The 19,566-nt window shown below is 39.2% G+C and overlaps 1 protein-coding gene across 1 annotated transcript; it reads left to right on the forward strand.

Moving 5' to 3' along the window:
• The first annotated feature begins 1,253 nt into the window (after positions 1–1,253).
• On the forward strand, positions 1,254–5,975 carry LOC147640374 (uncharacterized). The gene is made up of 2 exons (XM_086779939.1): positions 1,254–1,982; positions 3,392–5,975. Exons 1-2 carry the CDS (start codon positions 1,386–1,388, stop codon positions 4,253–4,255), a joined length of 1,461 nt encoding a protein of 486 aa, XP_086636065.1. The 5' UTR covers positions 1,254–1,385; the 3' UTR covers positions 4,256–5,975.
• Positions 5,976–19,566: the final 13,591 nt, after the last annotated feature.

The raw sequence follows: 19,566 nt of genomic DNA on the forward strand, positions 1-19,566 counted from the left end.
TCAAGTTGAGAGCTTTGATAGCCCAAGCTCATCTACATCTTCATCTATGGCAGTACATCATGAGCTTGAGAGGGGCTGTTGAGATTCAAGCTCGATGTCAGCTTGTGCCAGCTGCGCTATGTGCTAGCATGTCAGGTAGGAACATGTGTGAGACATAAATGACCGCATCCAGCCGGTCATAGTGTGTGTTGTGTATTAAGGATTATGGCTTTATGCATTGTGTGAGAAGGGAGATGGCTTCCCTTTATGGTTAGGGTTTACAGTATACATTAGGGTTTGCTCCTGTGCGTGTGTCTCCTCTCCCTCTACCAGTTTTTCATCAGTCTTTTGTTTAGAATGATGTCTCTTATTGAGATGGCATGCACATAAAGGCCCTTGGTAATGCACCTCAAAGAAACATTTTACTTTAAGTTGCATGCATATGGGACCAAGGGACACATAGTGAAATGCTTGGAGCAATTCCATGACTCGAGTTTTCAACATGTTTTCCTGATAAAAAAGAAGATAGATGGAGCAGTTTTCATCTTGCATTGAATTGTGGCTACTAGCAGGGGGTCTATGATTCCTTATGTTTATACCTGAGTTGAATATAAAAGTGGCCAATGATGTTGGTGGACAAAGAAAAACAATATGTGAGATGGTGGGAATAATTCTTTGGTGGAGACAATTGTTGGATATCAATGCTCCACACTCATGTTATATTGTCTAGGTAGCAGGGCTCGCTCATATTTGTATGACCCCCATTATGGGGAGTAGCCATGGTTGAGTAGCTCGGGCACTCGACATCCCCCTATTGACATGGGAAGGTGGCCTATGAGATTAGATGGATTAGAGACAACTTGGATTAAATTTAGCACACTACCAAAAAGGTTACATGCTACATTGGACCGTTAAATTTGGCACACTACCAAATGGGCTATATGTGGTTATCTCATAATGGCCCACACATGGAGTTTACTTTAGGACACCCTGTCTTGACATAGCAGGGCCCGAATGGGGCCCAAGATGATCTTGGATGGCCGTACTATGACCATGGGATGTCATGGGTTATCTGCGTATACATGCCTATGAAGATACATGGTTGTCGTCAGTCATCATTGTGTAAGTCAAATATAGATGCACTGTGTGGATTCAATTATTCAAGTAGCTGAAAGTGGACATTATCCGCAGAAGACTCCAAGGAGTGGAGTGAAATCAGATATTTCAGAGTTTTTTAAACTTAACCACCAGCAATTTTGAAACCTTTGGTGTAAAAATTCAAGGAGTTCAATTTATAAAGGCAAAGGTGAAGGTCAAGAAGAACAAGGGTTTCTGTTGAGTGTGAGTCAAGAACACGCTCGAAGGCTCCGCCAAGCCAGAACAACCAGGATCAGGACCTCATCCCCATGGATTTACGCAGAGGTTTGCAACAGGATTATAGCAGAAGCAAAAGCAGAACCAGCAGGAGTGATGTCGGCTACGCTCCTTCTTCTTCATCATCCGGCGGCGCCATACCGCCTACGGCCATGCCCAGCCTCTCCACAGGCCAGGGCTACTACACAGTCGAGTCTCTCCAGGGCGCCACAGTTGTGCCGCCCCCGCAGCCCCCCCCGCCACCCCCTCGCCTGCTCCCGCCGCCGGAACCCTACTCTGTAGACCCACCTCCTTTCCGCCATAGCCATGGCCATCGACTTCACCCCGACGACCGGAATTTTGGTCCGGGTCATTTCGATAGAAGGTACCCCGGCCCTCCTGCAGTCGGCCGGAAAATGATGATGATGCCGCCCCCTGACTTGCCCTTGCCGCGGCGAGGAGAAGGGCCAAGAGGTCACGGCATGATACATCCCCCTCCCCCGTACATGGCTGACCCCCGCATGCCAGGCTTTTACCCCGGACGGAGAGAGCCGCCCCTGCGTGGTGGATGGGGCCCTTCCCGCCATTTTGATCGGAACTGGTCTAACCGCAGAATGGATCTTGGCCATGATCGTAGCCGGCCCTCCCAGGTTAGCTTCTCTCACGATGGCAGATTTTTTTAGGGTTTGCCTATTCTTGGCTTGTCTGGACCATGGTTGGGTGCTGGGGTTTCTAGGGTTTTTTTATAGAGTTAGAGAGTTCTGCCTTTTTGGGTGTTTAGTAACCGTTTTTTAAAACTAATTTTAGGGATTTCATGCATAGAGGGAAGGGCAGGGCGGGTTTCTAGATGGTTGTTTTAGTCGCCCCGTCTACCCCAGCTGTAACAAAGGGCTAGATCAAAATGTTATACTTCAGTCGTACTAAACCTAGATGCTAGCACAGGATGCATGCATAGTCTGGAGTTCCATCACAAAAAGCCCTTCTGCTAAGACTCAGATTTGTGTGAGCCACTACAAAGGTATTTCGTTTACTCTAGTGATATGTTGAGGTTTTCTTAGTAAATATCTGCCAATTTGAGACTAGCAAGGTAGGCTGGAATTCAAGGGATAGATGGTTAAACCCTTCCATTTTTTGGTGATTTTTTAAATGTGCTTAGAATCACTTTTGTTCGAGAAAACGTGATATGTAATGTTTGTGTGAAAAGTGGGAATGTTATTAAGCTGATTCAAATCTTAACCTTACATTGCTGAGAAGGGGGAGTAATAAACAGCATTAGCATGACCTGTGCTCTGTTGGATGACCAACAAAATTATTTTTTACAATTCCTTAGTGGCACCTGGCATATGCATTGGGAGAAGATCAGTATGGGAGGCCATCATCAAAGACATACATAGAAGTGTTTTGCCTTGAGCAGTTTCTGTGAAGATAGAAAACTATGTAGTCTTTGCATAGGGTAAGGTATGCATTTGAAGCTTGCTGTAAAGCTTACGAGTACTCTCGTCTTCTGAGATATTCAAATTTCTATTCCTCAGGGCAGCTTAACGATAGCGGCCATGGTTCTTGTGAGCTGGTGTACTCAGTGCTCCCATTGGACAAGCTTGGGGAAGCTACTTGACTACCCCTGCACAATGGTTGCATCACGATTTGGAATGTCATTTTTGAGTGCGTTGGACTCGTAGCATATCTGAGTTTGTAGGGTCTAGTTTTTTTTTGTAGGCTGAAATTCTGAAAACAAAGGTTCTATTTGCTTTCGATACTGAAGTGAAGCTCCTCAGGCATAGTGAAGGTCTTTACCTTTGTTGGCCTTGTGGCAGTATTACAGGCTTTAAGGCAGTAGGAAACTTTACCATTTCACATTGCATGGCTGATGTTAGTGGATTTCTTGCTTAAGATCCACACTTCTGGTAGTGCCAGATTGACGTGTGTGGCTGCATTGAGTCCTTAACTGCTGTATCTATCTAAGCAGCTCTATTTTTCAACCTATATACAAGTCTTTGAATTCCTCAAAGGAATTGGGCCATTGTTGATCTTCTTATGACCCGAGTGCTTTATGATGCAGAGATTCAGGGTCAAAAAGCAAGGTCAGAAGATAGCGAAGCCTGTTTCCAAGGCAAAATCTCCTGCTGCTGCAGATGAAAAGTCTTCAGCAGAAAAGAAAAGTTCAGTTGAAAGTGGGCCTGGATGGTGTGCTGTGTGTCAAATCGATTGTTCCAAAGCTGATACCCTAAAAAAGCACGTTGCTGGGAAGAGACATATTAGGCAGTTGGAGAGCCAAACGCAAGTGGAGAATTTAAATGATAAAGCAGATGAAACAAGCAACCCCTTGACAGCAGTTGCTATTAAAGCTGCTGAGAAAATTGAAGGAGAAGTTAGTGAAGTAGTTGAGAATAATGTAGTAGAGGGAGATGAACCTGTTGAGAAAATAGCAGAAACTATAGTTATTGAAGGTGCCGAAGTAGAGGATAAAAGTGAACGGGCTGAATCTGCTGGCACGCCAAAGCCCGCCACACCTGTAGCTGGCAAGAAACGAGTTGCCAAGGAAGGAGCCCGTCTCAACAAGAAGCCCCGCAAGTCTGCTGCATCTTCCGATGCACCGCATGCCACCACAGTAACAGCTGTAAATGAAAATGAAGACAAGAAAGTGGAAAATACGAGTGAGACACTCGAAGTTTGTGAGCTTTGCAATGTGAGTTGTATCGGCAAAACTATGCTGGAGGCACATTTGAAAGGTAAAAAGCATGCTGCTCACCTTCAAAAGACTGCAGCTAGTCTCAAATCAAAAGTTGAAGAAGAATTGGGAGAAAGCTTGTCTTCTGAAAAGGAAGAAGAAGACCCCAAAGGAGTTGAGGATGAGTTGAAAGAAGTAAAGGATGTGGCTGACCTTGCAAATGGAAAGGCAGGGCAGTCTGCAGAAGTCCAGTAGAGAGGGATGCAGGCAATGTAAAACTGTGGCAGTTGGGATGCTTAAGACACGGCTTGAAGGGCTTGTTGCGGTACTATAGAAGGAGCTGTTCTGTTTAGTCTAGTGCTTTAGGAGGTGGTGTAATTGTGCAGGAAAGCATGGTCAGGGTACCACGGGTGGCTTATTTTTTATGCCTGTTTTCCAGAATTAAAAAAAAAAACTGTCTGCTGCGAAGTATTTTAATGCAGCATATTTATTTTGAGAGCTAATACAGTACATTCTATGTTTACCAGTAGTTTGGGAAACTTCATGTGAAGTTCTTGTAGCTTTTCACATACTACAAGTTATGCTACCAGTAATTAGAACGCTGGCGCAATGTTATGTGCTGTTGGGCCGAAGGTTGTTTGAAGGGTTGGAAACGTTCTTGGCTTGTACTAGTATCAGTTCAGTCACTTGGGTAGCATTAGTTATGTTCACTGTGCTGGGACACTTGATACTCTAGTAGAAGCGAGTCAATGAAAGCCATTAAGTGTCTCAGTGCCAAAGTTCTTATATTCTTTGGGCAGCCATTCTACAGGGTGTAGTTCCCAATGTGGTTGTGTGAGGTTTTTAGGTCATGTATTTATTGTGCACCTTCGTGAGTTTGACCTTTTAGAGTTTTTGGAACTAAAGTATCACTTTTAGAGGGGGAGAGATGGATGTTCTGAAAGTGGCATGAGTGCATGTGACACAAGCTCACTACATAGTACGTGCCCCAGGAAAAGCTCAGAGAGCTCAGTAATGGTACATGCTTACTATAAAGTGGGACACTTTCCTCACCTTTAATCTCATGTTCCTATTGTCACAACCACGTTGCTGTTGGATTAGCCAGTTTTGTGCTCTAGGGTGATTGTATGTCTATTCTTCCTTATAGTAGCTGTAAACTTCAAAAGCGATCATCTGCAGCTCTCTTGTTTATTTGATTGAAAGTGACTGAATGTATCTCATGGGCTGTCTCTAGTTAGAGAAGGTGTAGAAACCTATGAGAATGCTTATGGTGCTAAGCTGTAAACTTCAAAAGCGATCTTCTGCAGCTCTCTTGTTTATTTGATTGAAAGTGACTGAATGTATCTCGTGGGTTGTCTCTAGTTAGAGAAGGTGTAGAAAACTATGAGAATGCTTATGGTGCTAATAGTGGGTGTGTTGTCTGTGCTTTGTGAGTGTTAGTGAACACTGATAATCTCAAGATGATGTGTACATCCTTTGAATTCGACCAAGTTTCAACAGTTATTCAGTCTCTTTAAGGAGTGCCACCATTGCCGAACTAAGTGCAGCTTCTCTTTGACAATACCGAAATGATGCTAAATTGATGATTGATTGGATGAGGGAAACATTTCAAAGCCTGGGTCTGCTCTTCCCTTTGCACGAGCTAGAAACTCAGCATCGCATCTCCTATGTGAGCATTCTTGGCTTGAAGATCGGGTTATGCATGATGGATTTGGTCAGATGCCTTCTGATTATACTCTCAGCAAGGCAAGATTGCTCTTTTGTAGGGTTCAGAAGTAACCTGAACTATTTCTTTCATGGGTGGCCATTAGGCAGGTGTCACAGCACAAGATGTGCAAGAATGAAATCATGAGCTGATGTAATGTACATGGAGTAAACTTGTTGGCTGTTTAATGTGTACGTCCTCACAAATCTCATATCATGTTGAGCTTGTATGTAATGTTTTTCACTGCAGATAAACTCAGTGTTTGTTTTATATTAGACTTCCATGTTAGTTCAGGCAATGCCATTCAAAGCTCATTGGGCATTAGTATGAGGAGTTCTCATTATGCATCGCTCAATGTTTACAAAAATGTGTGGCTCTCGCTCTCTCTAACCCTTTGATGAAAAAAGCAAGAATGTTGTATTGCAGTAAATTTCACTCTTTGCTGTGAGTGTTGAAAACAACCTAAAACCTTTCTATCCACACGTCACTTGCATGACATGATGGTTCATTCTTGATGTCTGTTAACAGCTTAACTAAACATCCAAAAAGAGAAAGCTTATTCAGCCTGGTCTCTCAGTTAAATGGGAAGGTTATCCAGCTCGGCTGCCATAGGTCCATATGGTCTTTCAGTTTGTTTGTATGTCCCTGTCTCCTCATAAATCGATCCCTGTAGCTGATGGCATTTTGACAATTATGATTTTGAGTTTCTGTTCATGATTATGATTTGCAATCTATGACCAATTTCGCAAAATGAGTTGGTTTGATGGCCAGCTCATGTACGAAGGTAATGTAATGCATTCATTCTCTTGAAAAGAGTTATGGTGTTGTATATAAGCTTCTTAAGATGACTGTCCTTAGGAGATGATGTTTGACATTAGTATCGTAATGCTTGGGTTAGCTTAACAGTATGGTAACGGCAATCAGGATAGGCCGTAATAGTAGTGTTCAGAATTTAACTATGTTGTAAACAAAGCCACGTTAAGCAGTGCATTGATGTTATTAACGTACCAAGGGACACACTTTTTTTGATCATGTTTTTATTATTTCAAGTGTTTATTGTTCAGAGAAAAGGGTTATCTTTTGTGAAGCAACACAAAGCAATGTTTTGTTATCAATGAATGCAACTTGGTGTCATGGCACACAGTCTATGCTATGATGATGGAGTCGGTTTGAAACATTGTGAGTATACTCGCATGGAGTTAAGGTGGCGTTTTGGTTTTTTGATAAGTTAAGGATGTAAGCGGAACTTGGATGTGTATATCTGTTTGTGGAGTTTTCATCCAAGTTGTGGCCAGGATGTGTGTATGGATTCTTTCTATTCAAAGTGGTTCAATTGCCCACACAGCTAGTGTGTGTGTGTGTGTACCCGTGCGTGTGCGCTTCTTCTTAAAGCTAGCATTCATCATGGCTGAGTCCAATCTTCACCTCTGGATATATGATAGAAACCCATTTCTAGAAGATTTGTCCAGTAAGGATATTTGATTATTTGGATACTGTCTTTTATATATCACCTTTGTTGAATGTCTTACCAGACGAACCATTTATCTATTCTTTAGTTTTATAAAGGACTATTTTTTAGGTGAATACCTTGAAAAAAAAAGGGGATGGGGAAATTCTTGAAAAAAAAGCAAGGTATAACAGCATTAGCACATGTCTACTTGATTTGATTGGGGGATTAAAGGATCTTTGGCTAAGTTGAGTTTAAAGATTCTTGATTATTTTGATCATGATGCCGGTGTGTCTTTTCAAAACTGATTTCATTTAACACCTAATTGCATTTCAACTTGGTGATATACCAATGCAATGTTTTTGTAAAGAATTTTGAAGTCTTAAGTGTAGAAGGCAATTGGAGCTTTTCAGTTCACAATAGAGAACATAGGAAGAACCATGAGACACCTTAGCCAAGATATCAAGCTAGTTGGTTGGAATACTTTGCTTGGGGTGGTCATGTTTAATTGCATAGAAAATATAAAGACACTTTTGGAGCCGATTATTCATGATAAAAGAAGAAGAAGAAAAACTAGAACAAAAAAAAGGATTAACAAATTCTGATTAGTATCAATTGCATGTGGCCTAAAGGCTAGAAGAATAGGACGTCCATTATCAATGTGGAACTTAGGTTCTCTAAGGTTTTTGACCTTTGACACACGAGATTTGGAGAGGGAGATCTTTAAGGTTTTAGACCTTTGACACACAAGATTTGGAGAGGGAGAGGGAGAGGTGAGTTAGAAAAAACGGTGTGTCATTTTTCCACTCGTTCATCTAAAGAAATAATAGTCTTAGTGCTAATGTGTCATTATTCTACTTGTTCATCTTTTCTTGAAATTTGTAATGCTGATGTGTCAAAATCTTGTTTAAGTTCCTTCAAATAAGGATCCTTGATTTTACGGACAAGATTCTCCTGTTCACGACCTCTGACCATGACGATTTAATGTAGTGTGCTTGGGTATAATGCATGAGAAATCATGATAAACTAACTATTCTTAGTTTATTGCATCAAGCTATAAAGCACCCACATCTAGTTTTTCTATTAATTAATCAAGATGTTTAAGGTTCTTTAAAAAAGAAATTGATAGACCTTAGGTTCTTTAAGGTTTTAGACCTTTGACATATAAGATTTGGTAGATTCATGTCATGACACTGATGATGGCTTTTTGACACGTGTTCTCTTTTCTTTAATTTGCTATCTTGGGTGTAGGATACGGTTTAAAAAACCAGTCCCTCTCTCTCTCTCTCTCTCTCTCACACACACACACACACACACACACACACGGGATCTCAAAAATGTTTTGAAGAACAATACAAAACTCACATATATACAACAAAGACTAAACCATAGAACTGAATTTAAATTGACAAGATGAGCATAAAATAACATAAAAACAAGAGATAGACATCACCTTCAACACAGTATTGGGTGCAATCTCCCCTCCCCCCCTCCCCCCCAAGAAGTGTCGGCATCCTCCCACCTCTTGGGTATTTATGTCTTTATTCATAAAATAGCCCACATGCCAAAAATAGTTGCATGCTTTAGCATGGGCTTGCCCTTTACAAAAATAGGAGTTGCTTTTACCAAAAGCTTAGATAAATTATTCCTATCTAAAACACTAAAGGAAAAATACATAAAGAATCTCAAGGGTGCAACAAACACTTCAGTATAACAAAAGTGGGCGGCTAACAATAATACAAAATTTCTCGTAGTAAATACTACGGCTAAAAATACCAAAAACGTGAACCTTCCCGGTAATAGCTCACACCAAATCACCACCATCATGTCCCAACCATATCGGCTTATGAGCACAAGGCTCGCCAATCTTACCAACCTACAACTTGTCTTTTGAAACATTTTAAATAAACAAGTCTTTTAAAATTAATAACTCTAGAGTATAGATTTAATAGCTAGAAGTAAGATTTGATAAAACAAAATGTTACTAAGAAATTTTGCCTGAGGCCAAGGGTGCTAAGAGTCTCGTTCATACAGTCTGAAGAGATGATGGGGGAAACTATTCATAAGATGAGTAATGGATGTTATTGAAAATTCTTCTTTTGTTTTAGGGATGTGGATGTGTATTTCTGACACCATAGTTGTCGGATCCCAAACAATTCCACGTGTCCATAAAATGAGAGGTTCCCTTCCATCAAGGAAAGACTAGGGAGGAGGCTCATAGTCAAATGAGATTTTCCACCAAAAGATAAATGTGTGGGCCTGAAGTGTTTCTAAGAGCCAAAAGGAGTGGCCGGATCAAAGATTGATTGGCCATTGTTGATATAGAATCCAAGCCAAAGTATATGAAATAGAAGCTTCATCTCAAAGTCCTATCAAATTAGCTTGTAAAACAAAAGTATTTTTGTGAAAAATTGAGGCACTATACTCATAAATGTTTCAATCACATAAACTAGAAACCTTTTAAAAGATTAAATATGAAACTTTGAAGAAATAAGAAACATAAATATAACTTAAACTCTTTCTTTTGCCACTTAGATTTGAAAATTCTAGACATTGATGAGTTAAGGTCATAAGATATTGCTCGGGAAAAGCAATAAGGGAAAATTTCTAAACTAGGCAAGTCTAAAGAAAATTTTCAAACAAGGTCTTATAGAGCCAACAAGGATTTCATGCGATCCCACATTTGTGTAAGCCAAGAGAATAATCAAGGATCAAATCCGTAATTGCATGAGTTATGCTATGCTTTAAGCTTAACTAATTTGGGCTTGATTTGGTCAAAATTAAACAAGGTTGAAAAACACCCAAAGAGGATAAAAACAAAGAAAGGATAAAACTTGGAAGCAGCTAGTTTAATAAAACAAAGGTCAAGGCTTACTTACCTCTTTAAAAAAAAAACGTAATAACTTGGCCAAACTTTAATGTTAAACTTGTAGAAGCATCACTTTTCGAATTGTTGAGTTTTTGCTTTGGTAAATTTGTGTTTTTTTTTGGGGTGAGATAAAGAAGGCTTTGAAGCTTGTGTAAATATAAGCTTTTTAAACCTTATGCATTAGGTAAGACAAGCAAGCTTATAATATTCATAAGCTTTTAAAGCTTATATTAGTAAGCTTAAAAAGGTGTTTCTTCTACCCCACAGACGGCCAATGCACAACAAAAGGGAGACTAGAGAAGGGGCGTATAATATTATAAACTTTCTCTCTTAAAAAAAAAGAGAGCTTATAAGCTTAAGCTTGTAACAAGGTCCTCCACGGCTGCCAAAAACGCGTAGCGCATAACAGAGAAAAGAAAGGAAGATCGCCACCATCACTCTGCCCAGATAAAGAAAGAAAATCCACCTTCTCTTTTTTTTTTTTTCTCCTGTCTCCCTTGATGCCACCGTTTTGCAAATTGGAAGCAATTGGTAATTGAAATTAAACACAAGCTTAATTCAAATATTTTTCTCCAATTAATTGAAAGGAAACAAAGCTACCGCCTATTAATTGAAGAAGAAAGGAGAGAAAAATCTTGAGCCCTTCATTATGGATTTCGAGCATGCTCTATGCTTAGCAATTCTGAAATTAGGCCCTTCATCTCCTCAATTTGCTAATTCCATCCATACTGATGGATTATGAAGAGGATTAAAATTTAGAAAGGTAGGTTTGGGAAGAAAAAGGGTTGTTTTGGTTTGACAAAGGTGGTTTTGATCAAAAGTAGACATTCAACCATAGCCCTTCATCTAAATCCTCATCCAAATCCTCATTGAGTGGCTCAGGAAATTTCCATAACCCATCAAGCTTTTGTCCCCATGGGTTCTTGAGTCTTGTCTACTTTACCCTTTGGATTTTAGTGAGCTTTTCCAAATCCAAGTACCCCTAAGCTCTGATACCAATTGACACAGGATCTCAAATACTTTTTGAGGATAATACAAAACTCACATAAACATCAAGAGCTAAACCATAGAATCGAATTTAAATTGACAAGACAAGCATAAAATAACATAAAAACAAGAGAGAGTAGACATCACCTTCAACACAGTATTGGGTGCAATCTCTCTCTCTCTCTCTCTCTCTCTCTCTCTCTCTCTCTCTCTCTCCCCCCAAGAAGTGTCGGTATCCTCCCACTTCTTGGGTATTTATGTCTTTATTCATAAAAATAGCCCACATGCCAAAAATAGTTGCACGCTTAAGCATGGGCTTACCCTTTACAAAAATAGGAGTTGCTTTTACCAAAAGCGTAGGTAAATTCTTCCTATCTAAACCACTAAAGGAAAAATACATAAAGAACCCCAAAGGCTAATTCACATGCAATAAAATTAATAGGTCCACGCCCTAGTATAACAAAAGTGGGCGGCCAACAATAATACAAAAATATTTCGTAGTAAATGCTACGGCTAAAATACAAAAAATGAGAACCTTCCTAATAATAGCTCATGCCAAATCACCGCCATCATGTCCCAGCCATACTGGATTACGAGCACAAGTCTCAACAATCTCACCAACCTATAGGTTGTCCATTTAAACACATTACACATTAGGAACACATTATGAATGTACACAACATCACATAAGCATTAAATCCAGTACTTAGTTCCAACCATCCCTAAATTCATATGTCCTACACATGGAATATTTAGAATCACCCAAGTGCCATGCTACGAACATAGTGGTAATTAGGTGTCCCCAATTAACCAAAGAGGGACAAACGAACAAACCGTAACACACACACACACACACAAATCACTGTAGAGGAGTATAATAGGGTTTCCCTTGCAGAGTATAAGAGGGTATCTCTTGTAGGAGTATAAGAGGTGGGGGGCGGGATAGACTCTCTCTGTGTAAGAGGTGACCTACGATGCACATGCAAAGAGAGAAGCATGGGGAGGGCGAGCTTGCATTTTCTTGTCTATTTGTATGAATAGTGAATGAGATGGGATGAGGGGTTGCGATAGTAGGGGAGGGATTTGGGAGGCGGCGGTTGCACGTAGGGGCGAGGAGAGATGGGGAGGGTCTAAGGTCTAAATTAGAGGTGTATACCTTGTAGCCAATTAATTAATAATGTTAGTTAATCTAAGGTTTTAATTAATTAATTAATGGCCACACTAGTGGCCATTAGCATTAATTAATTAATGACAAAAAAGCTAATAGGCACTTGTGATAAAATCTAATAGGTATAAAACAATATAAAGTAGTTGATAATACTAGAGGTATGCATGCCAAATCACTTGTTATGTCCCTTATGTGAAGTGCCAAATTGGTGGTGGTGGACATTCTTGCAAGCTAGGTGGCCAAGTTGTAATGCCCATATTGTATCTTGGATATAATAAGATTTAGCCTTCAATATATATCAACATTACAACGTTAAAGTTTCTTGGATATGATCTTAAAGAGAAAATATTTCTTTAATCTCACATATTTCATTATATGGTAGATGCATTAGTATTAGTATTGAGGCTCACCTCTTGACTAAACCAATTGTTTGCTGGTCGAACCATATGTTATGCATGCACATTGATTTTCTTTAAGCTTTTTTGCCTCAAATGAGTTTCTATCTCATGTGTAGAGTTCAGTTAACTCATTCACAATGTAAATCTTATTTATGGCATCAACTCAAATCTCTTCTCCAATGTGCAAAAGAGATACTATCTCATGTGTAGAGTCCAAGTAACTTGTTCACAATGTAAAACTTGTTCACGACATCAACTCAAATCTATTCTCCGATTTGCACAAGCAAGATGGATAAACCTTATCCTTGGAGAAAGCCCATGAGTTAGTTAATGTGCATACGAGCACCAGGTTGCCATAGCATGCTTAGTATGATTGAAAAAATTGAGAATGAGATGAGCACGTCTCCATGGAAATCTTGTAAATGTTTGACCTTGACTTCAAGGAGGTAAACCAAAAAGTCAATTAACCTCTTTGTGAAATCGCATCATGGGTCTCCTTGAGGTTGTACAAGTTTCATTACTTGCAATTGCAAGTTAAGAAAACAAGACCATATTAGGGAGTTTGGGAAAATCCCAATTTCCATTTTGCAAGATCAAAAAATGGGGGGCATGGTAAACCCTTTTAAGATTTTGTCAAAACCCCCTCATGTGACATATCATTGGAAAGCTCTTGAAGAGTAGATTCTAAATCCACATTCTTTGACAACTTTTGAGTTGGTATACTCAAGATACACCAAAAAGTAGATTGAGAAGAAAATTTCTAAACTAATGGGATTTTCCCAAACTCTCTAATATGGTCTTAAACACTAAACCAGCCCAATGCTTGTGGCCACTCACATCCACTATTGCTAAGGGTCCCTTTTATGCTATTTTTGAGCCCCCCTCTCATTTTTGAGGTCCCTTTCCCTCCCCTCCTCTTCCCTTCCATTGTATTCAAGGGCCCCTTTTTTGCCATTTCAAGGGTCCTCCCATTCCACTACTAGGGAAAGGCCCCTACCATTCCACTCCCTACCATTCAAAGACGTTAAGGTTCTCTCCCATTTAAATGTTGGAGACCCATCCCATCCCGTATTGGAGGAAACCATTAATTTGGTCTCTAAAGGAAACATATGTACCACATCGAGAGATGATGGCATAAATGAGCATATAAACCCACCTCTCAAGAAGAATACCACACACATGCATGCTCCCTTACCACTTCCTTGTGATGAGCTTGCCATTGTGGCCCATTAAGATGGGGCTACATGTCATCATGACCATGATTGAGTGGTTGGTTTGTGTTGATGCATGCCATAGTATGGGATCTCTTTATATTTGCACATAAGCCATAAATGTGGAGGTCTTGGGAAAAGGTTGCAAGATAGGGCTAGGTGGTGGTAATGATTGACAATAGTGGGTGGGGTACCATTTTGCATACTCCGTGTAGGTTTCTCCCCCATAAGACTAGTGGAAGAAAGTATATATATAAAGGCATATATGCTAGTCTTAGAAATAATATTCATCTTAAGTGTCTCTTTTGCTTTATCTAGCATTTATCTTTGTTGTGAGAGAGGGAAAACGGGGTTGGGATCAATGATAAATTTCAACAAAAACAAATTTCCAATTCAAAATTTTAAGATGATGTTTTTGGGGGTATTTAGGAAGTATTATATTAATGCCATTTTATTTATGTTTGAGCCTTTATATGATCAACGAGGTGTTTTTATAAAATCAATAGCCTATGATATTCTAAAACACATGTATTCCCCACGACACACATAGTCCACCCCCCAACCACCACTCCACCATAGCTTCCAAATTCCTTTTCCTCTGCTATTGAGATTTTATTGTAATACTAAGTTTCCAAATGGTCTCTTTTGTTGAGTTTCTATCGTACTTCTTTGTGTCTAGAACTTTACTCTATGGGTGGAAGCATGTTAACCTGTTACAAAATAACTTGTCCATGGACATAGCTAACTAGCACAATTTTTTAGCATTACCTCCTCTTTTTGTTTGGCAACATTACCTCCTCTTTTTAAATAGTTATATGAAGAATTGTTTTTTTGTTTTCTTTTGGGCCGTTATTGTGGTTACATGGGGTGAAATGGGCCATCCAACGTGCCCCTCTCTCTCTCTCTCTCTCTCTCTCTCTCTCTCTCTCTCTCTCTCTCTCTCTTCTTGTTGAAGCTCTTGCATGCTATCTCTGTACTCGTGCAACTCTAGATTGTGTGTCTTTGTCTGTGTTTTCTTGTCATAGCATCTCTCTCTCTCTCTCTCTCTCTCTCTCTCTCTCTCTATGCTTCTCTTTTTTTTTTTTCAATTTGCTAGATAGTGCATTTCTCTATTTTGCTCCCTCTCTCTTGCCCTCTTCTTTGCAAGCTTCTCACATTGCAAATCATGATCATCAATAAGGTTGGATTGTTAAAGGAAAATTTCCATGCAGTGATTAGACAGTATGAAGCTAAAAAAAAGAGAGCAACGGGCACGAAACAGACTAAAGAGACAGGCTGAAGAAGTGAATAGTGGTGCAATTGTTGATGAGCAAAGAAAACACAGGATATGGAGTGAAATAGTGAAATGCCTCATGGATCAAACAGTAGGAATGGAACGTGAGACCAAGTGGGACATAGTCAATGAGATGGTTCAACATCCAATGATCTTGGCACTGCAAGACAAATCATCACGAGAGGAGGCTGAGGTCCAAGCAGCCATTGAGGCTAATGTTTGCAACACATTGGCTAGTGTTAAACAATTAAAATCTAAGGAGGAGATATTTCTAAGGAGAAGCACGTTGTCTATGTTGATGAAATTTGATGGGTCTACATCTCGCGATCTACAAGTTTCCAAGATCTCAAGGGTCATTAAGGTTCGAAGGAGCACCTTGTATTCAACAAGATCTTGTTTACATAGTGAATCTCTTGATGATACTACTAGAATGTTGGAAGCAACATAGTGAATCTCTTGATGATACTACTAGAATGTTTCCAAGATCTCAAGGGTCATTAAGGTTCGAAGGAGCACCTTGTATTCAACAAGATCTCGTTTACATAGTGAATCTCTTGATGATACTACTAGAATGTTGGAAGCAACAACATACTAGCCCCATTTTCCAAGAAATCAAGGAGCTTGTGTACTCCTTTTGGGAAAATGAGACACGAGTGTCCCCAAATAAGAGGGATGTGTGCCAAAAGAGGATTGGGAGAAAGACATTTATCAAGCATCCAATACACTTTCTAGACGAGACACGTGTATTGACTCAAACAATATTCTTGTCTGCACTTGAATACCCACACTATTAGCATTAAAAATAGCATTGGGATATTGTTGGTCATGCTTGCCATTAATAATGTTTTGCTGCTTAGTTACACATGTAGCATTGGTATGTTGCTAGTCATGCTAGTTACTTCAAATTTTATATGCTTCATAGCACTGCAAATAACATTGGTAAGGTGTTGCTCACTACTAGTTTGATTTAGCAATGTGTTTGTGGTGCTACAAGTACCATTGGTACCATTGTGCACATTGGTGGTGCCTACCACAGTTTTGTTGTTATTAAGAAGCAATATCTACTAATGGTCTAGAGCTAGCTAACATTACTGTACTAATAACTAGCACTAGCTAGCTGTGTTATATTGAGAACTAGCACTCTTGTACTACTAACTTATGTAGCATTGTTAAAATATTAGCTAACACTATTATTTTGCACTTGCTAGTCTTAACTAGCATAACTTAACACTATCATGTTGATAACTAGCACTATTAATACTACTTTACTTATAACTAGCACTATTATACTGCTACCAAGCATTGGCTTGCAAGTTAATATTTCTAACTATAATTGCTAACACACATTTCTAGAAAGTAGCACTGCTAAGAGAGTGCTAATTAGCATTGTTGGCAAACATTGCTAACACACACCACTTTTAGGACACACTGCTAACTAGCACTGCTAACTACTAGCAGTATTACTTAGCACTAGTAACTACTAGCTCTATGCTAATAGTATTGGCATTGTGCTAATAGTATTGCTATCTAGCAGTACTGCTAATAGCATTGCTAACATAACTGCTAACTAGCACTATTAATAGAAACTGCTACTAGCACTGTTGGCAAACATTGCTAACACACACCACTTCTAGGACACAATGCAAACTAGCAATGCTAACTACTAGAAATATTACTTATTAGCACTAGTAACTACTAGCACTGTGCTAATAGTATTGGCACTGTGCTAATAGTATTGCTATCTAGCAGCACTCCGAATAACATTGCTGACATAACCGCTAACTAGTACTATTAATAGAAACTGCTTACTAGCACTGTTGGCAAACACTGCTAACACACACCACTTCTAGGACACAGTGCTAACTACTAGCAGCATTACTTTAGCACTAGTAACTACTAGCACTGTGATAATAGTATTGGCACACTATGCTAATAGTATTTCTATTAGCACTGCTAATAGCATTGCTAACATAACTGCTAACTAGCACTATTAATAGAAATTGCCTACTAGTAGCACTGTTAATTGAAACTGCTAGCATACACTGGTAACTAGTACTGCTAACTAGTACTAGTAAGCAACAGTGTGGGTTGTAGTAGAAACAATCACTACTAACACATGCTACTAACTAGCACTATCTAATTAGTCACTATTAAGTTGCTAATGATTTTCTTGTTTGGTTTTATGCAGGTGGAGTTATTTCAACGATTCAAGGCACAATGTATGTACTGCACAACGTATGTACTGCACAACGTATGTAGTTCAGTGTTTTGTGAGGTTGTCCAACCTCACAAAACGTATGTACTGCACAACGTATGTAGTTCAGTGTTTTGTGAGGTTGTCCAACCTTCTATGCAACTGAAGTACATGGTTGCATCACAAAATTTTATTTTTCCTTTTTATTTTGGATTCAAGGCACAACGTATGTACTGCACAACGTATGTAGTTCAGTGTTTTGTGAGGTTGTCCAACCTTCTATGCAACTGAAGTACATGGTTGCATCACAAAATTTTATTTTTCCTTTTTATTATAAGCGCAGTCAAATGCTAGGTACAAAACTAGTCCCAATGGATCAAGATGAAGATTCTTTTGGCGCAGAAAATAAACTTCTTGATATTGATGTTGTGGAGAATGGTGATGTGCTAGTCAATATCTCATTAAGACAATGTTGCTCCCTAGCTCAATTGCGCAATGACATTCTGTTTGAGACAGAAGGTTCTATTTCAAAGGACTTTTTATTTATCTACAACAATAAGAAGGTATACCATCTGACTTATCCTAGTCTCATTAAGCACTGCTCTTAGTTTACTTTACCCTATTGTTTCATATTGCTTTTTTGCAGGTGCTCAAAAGAAGAGATAGTTCAATAAAACACAAAGACATTGAAAATTTGAAAATTGAGATAACACAGACTCCATAAACAAAGGTATTATATTCAATAAAGTAAAATTTTGTACAGAAGTGTTTAATTATATATGTAGAACATATTCTTGACAACCATTTTCTATTTATCTACAGGCTGATCCAGAGATTGCTCTACATGGTCCAAGCTCACCGTATCATCTTTTTTTGGAGAATCTATTTTCTGCTGCTCCATCCTGTCGTGTATAGTCTCTTGGTGCTGCTCCATTGTCTCCTCTACTGTCCCTGGAGCATCTGCTTGAATCATCTTGTTGTGGTGTCTGGACAGTTGGAAAGATATGTTAGAAACTGTTAATATCTGAACAAAACAAAATTATTCAATAAGTTCAAAGGCATAGCATGAAATAGACATCAGTAGAGGGAACGACTTTCTACCTCTAAATCTATTGGCTCTATTGAATCCAAAAGATTGACATTAGGAGGACAGTGATCCAATGCATCTAGAAGCCTTCTAATACAACTGCAATACATATAATTCAGTTAGTATGCATTAAATCAAAATAATGAACTTTAAAGTTAAAAATAGCACACACACCACTTACAATTTCAGCTCTTTGTGTGTGTTTCTAAGAGAGTTGAATAAAAAGCATTGCTTCTGCTGGATGTCAATAGAAGCAAAGCTCCAGTGATCACTGCATAAGGAAAAAAGCATTAAGAAATCAAAGGCTACAAGAGTTCTCAATCTTGAAGAAAAATCCCAAAAGAAGTAGTCACCCACATACTTGTTGGTATAGAAGTAGCAAAATATTGACCACATCAAAATCGCAGTGTTTGAACCAATTGGAAATATCCATGGGAGTTTCCTTTGGATCTCTTAACTTGAAGGAAATGGCAGGATCAATAATATGAACTGTATGCTGTACAGTGTGGTTAAGCCAGCTTCTCATCATGCTACATTGGACCAAACAATAATTAGGGTAGGGTGTAAAGGAGGAGGTATAATAAGGATTATTTTGCAAACAAATGTAAAATAAAAGACACTTACTAGAGCATTCCAAGAATGATAGTATCTGAGCAATACTCATTCTTATGAGCCAATGCTGTCAAGTCAAAATTATTCTCTGAAGTTTCATCCTCAATATGGACAACTATGTTAGGGCCCAGCTCCTGCAACCTTCTGTGTATCTGCAGCTCCATCTGTACAGTCTCCACATTTATAGCAGATTTGGATTCTTTTATTTGCTGCTTGAGTGACTCCTCATAAGCAGCTTTCCCTCTGGTGCTCTTTGAGTGGGTTACTTCAACAACCTTAACCTCATCTACCTTCAACTTTCTTGTAGGTGGAATCAATAATATGTCTCTCATTTTTATGTCCTGCCATTCCACAGGATGGACCAGCTTGTCATACCTTCATCTCACTTTGGACAAAGTGTTGAAGTCTTTGGCCATCAGAGTTACCCTATGAGCATGGGCTGCTACCAGCATTGCATCTTCAAAATATTTCTCTAAGTAATCCTATGCCATTTCCTGTAAGGAAAGAATGGCAGTCCTGTTCCACCTGAAACCAAGGTGCCAACTATCACATATGTCTCTCACTAGTCTCTGAAAAGGTGCCTTGGGTATTGCAAAGCCTATAGCTTTCTGTTGC

The sequence above is a fragment of the Cibotium barometz genome, chromosome 3 (assembly GCF_041138505.1).
Source record: "Cibotium barometz isolate CiBa-2024 chromosome 3, ASM4113850v1, whole genome shotgun sequence".
NCBI classification, from domain to species: Eukaryota; Viridiplantae; Streptophyta; class Polypodiopsida; order Cyatheales; family Cibotiaceae; genus Cibotium; species Cibotium barometz.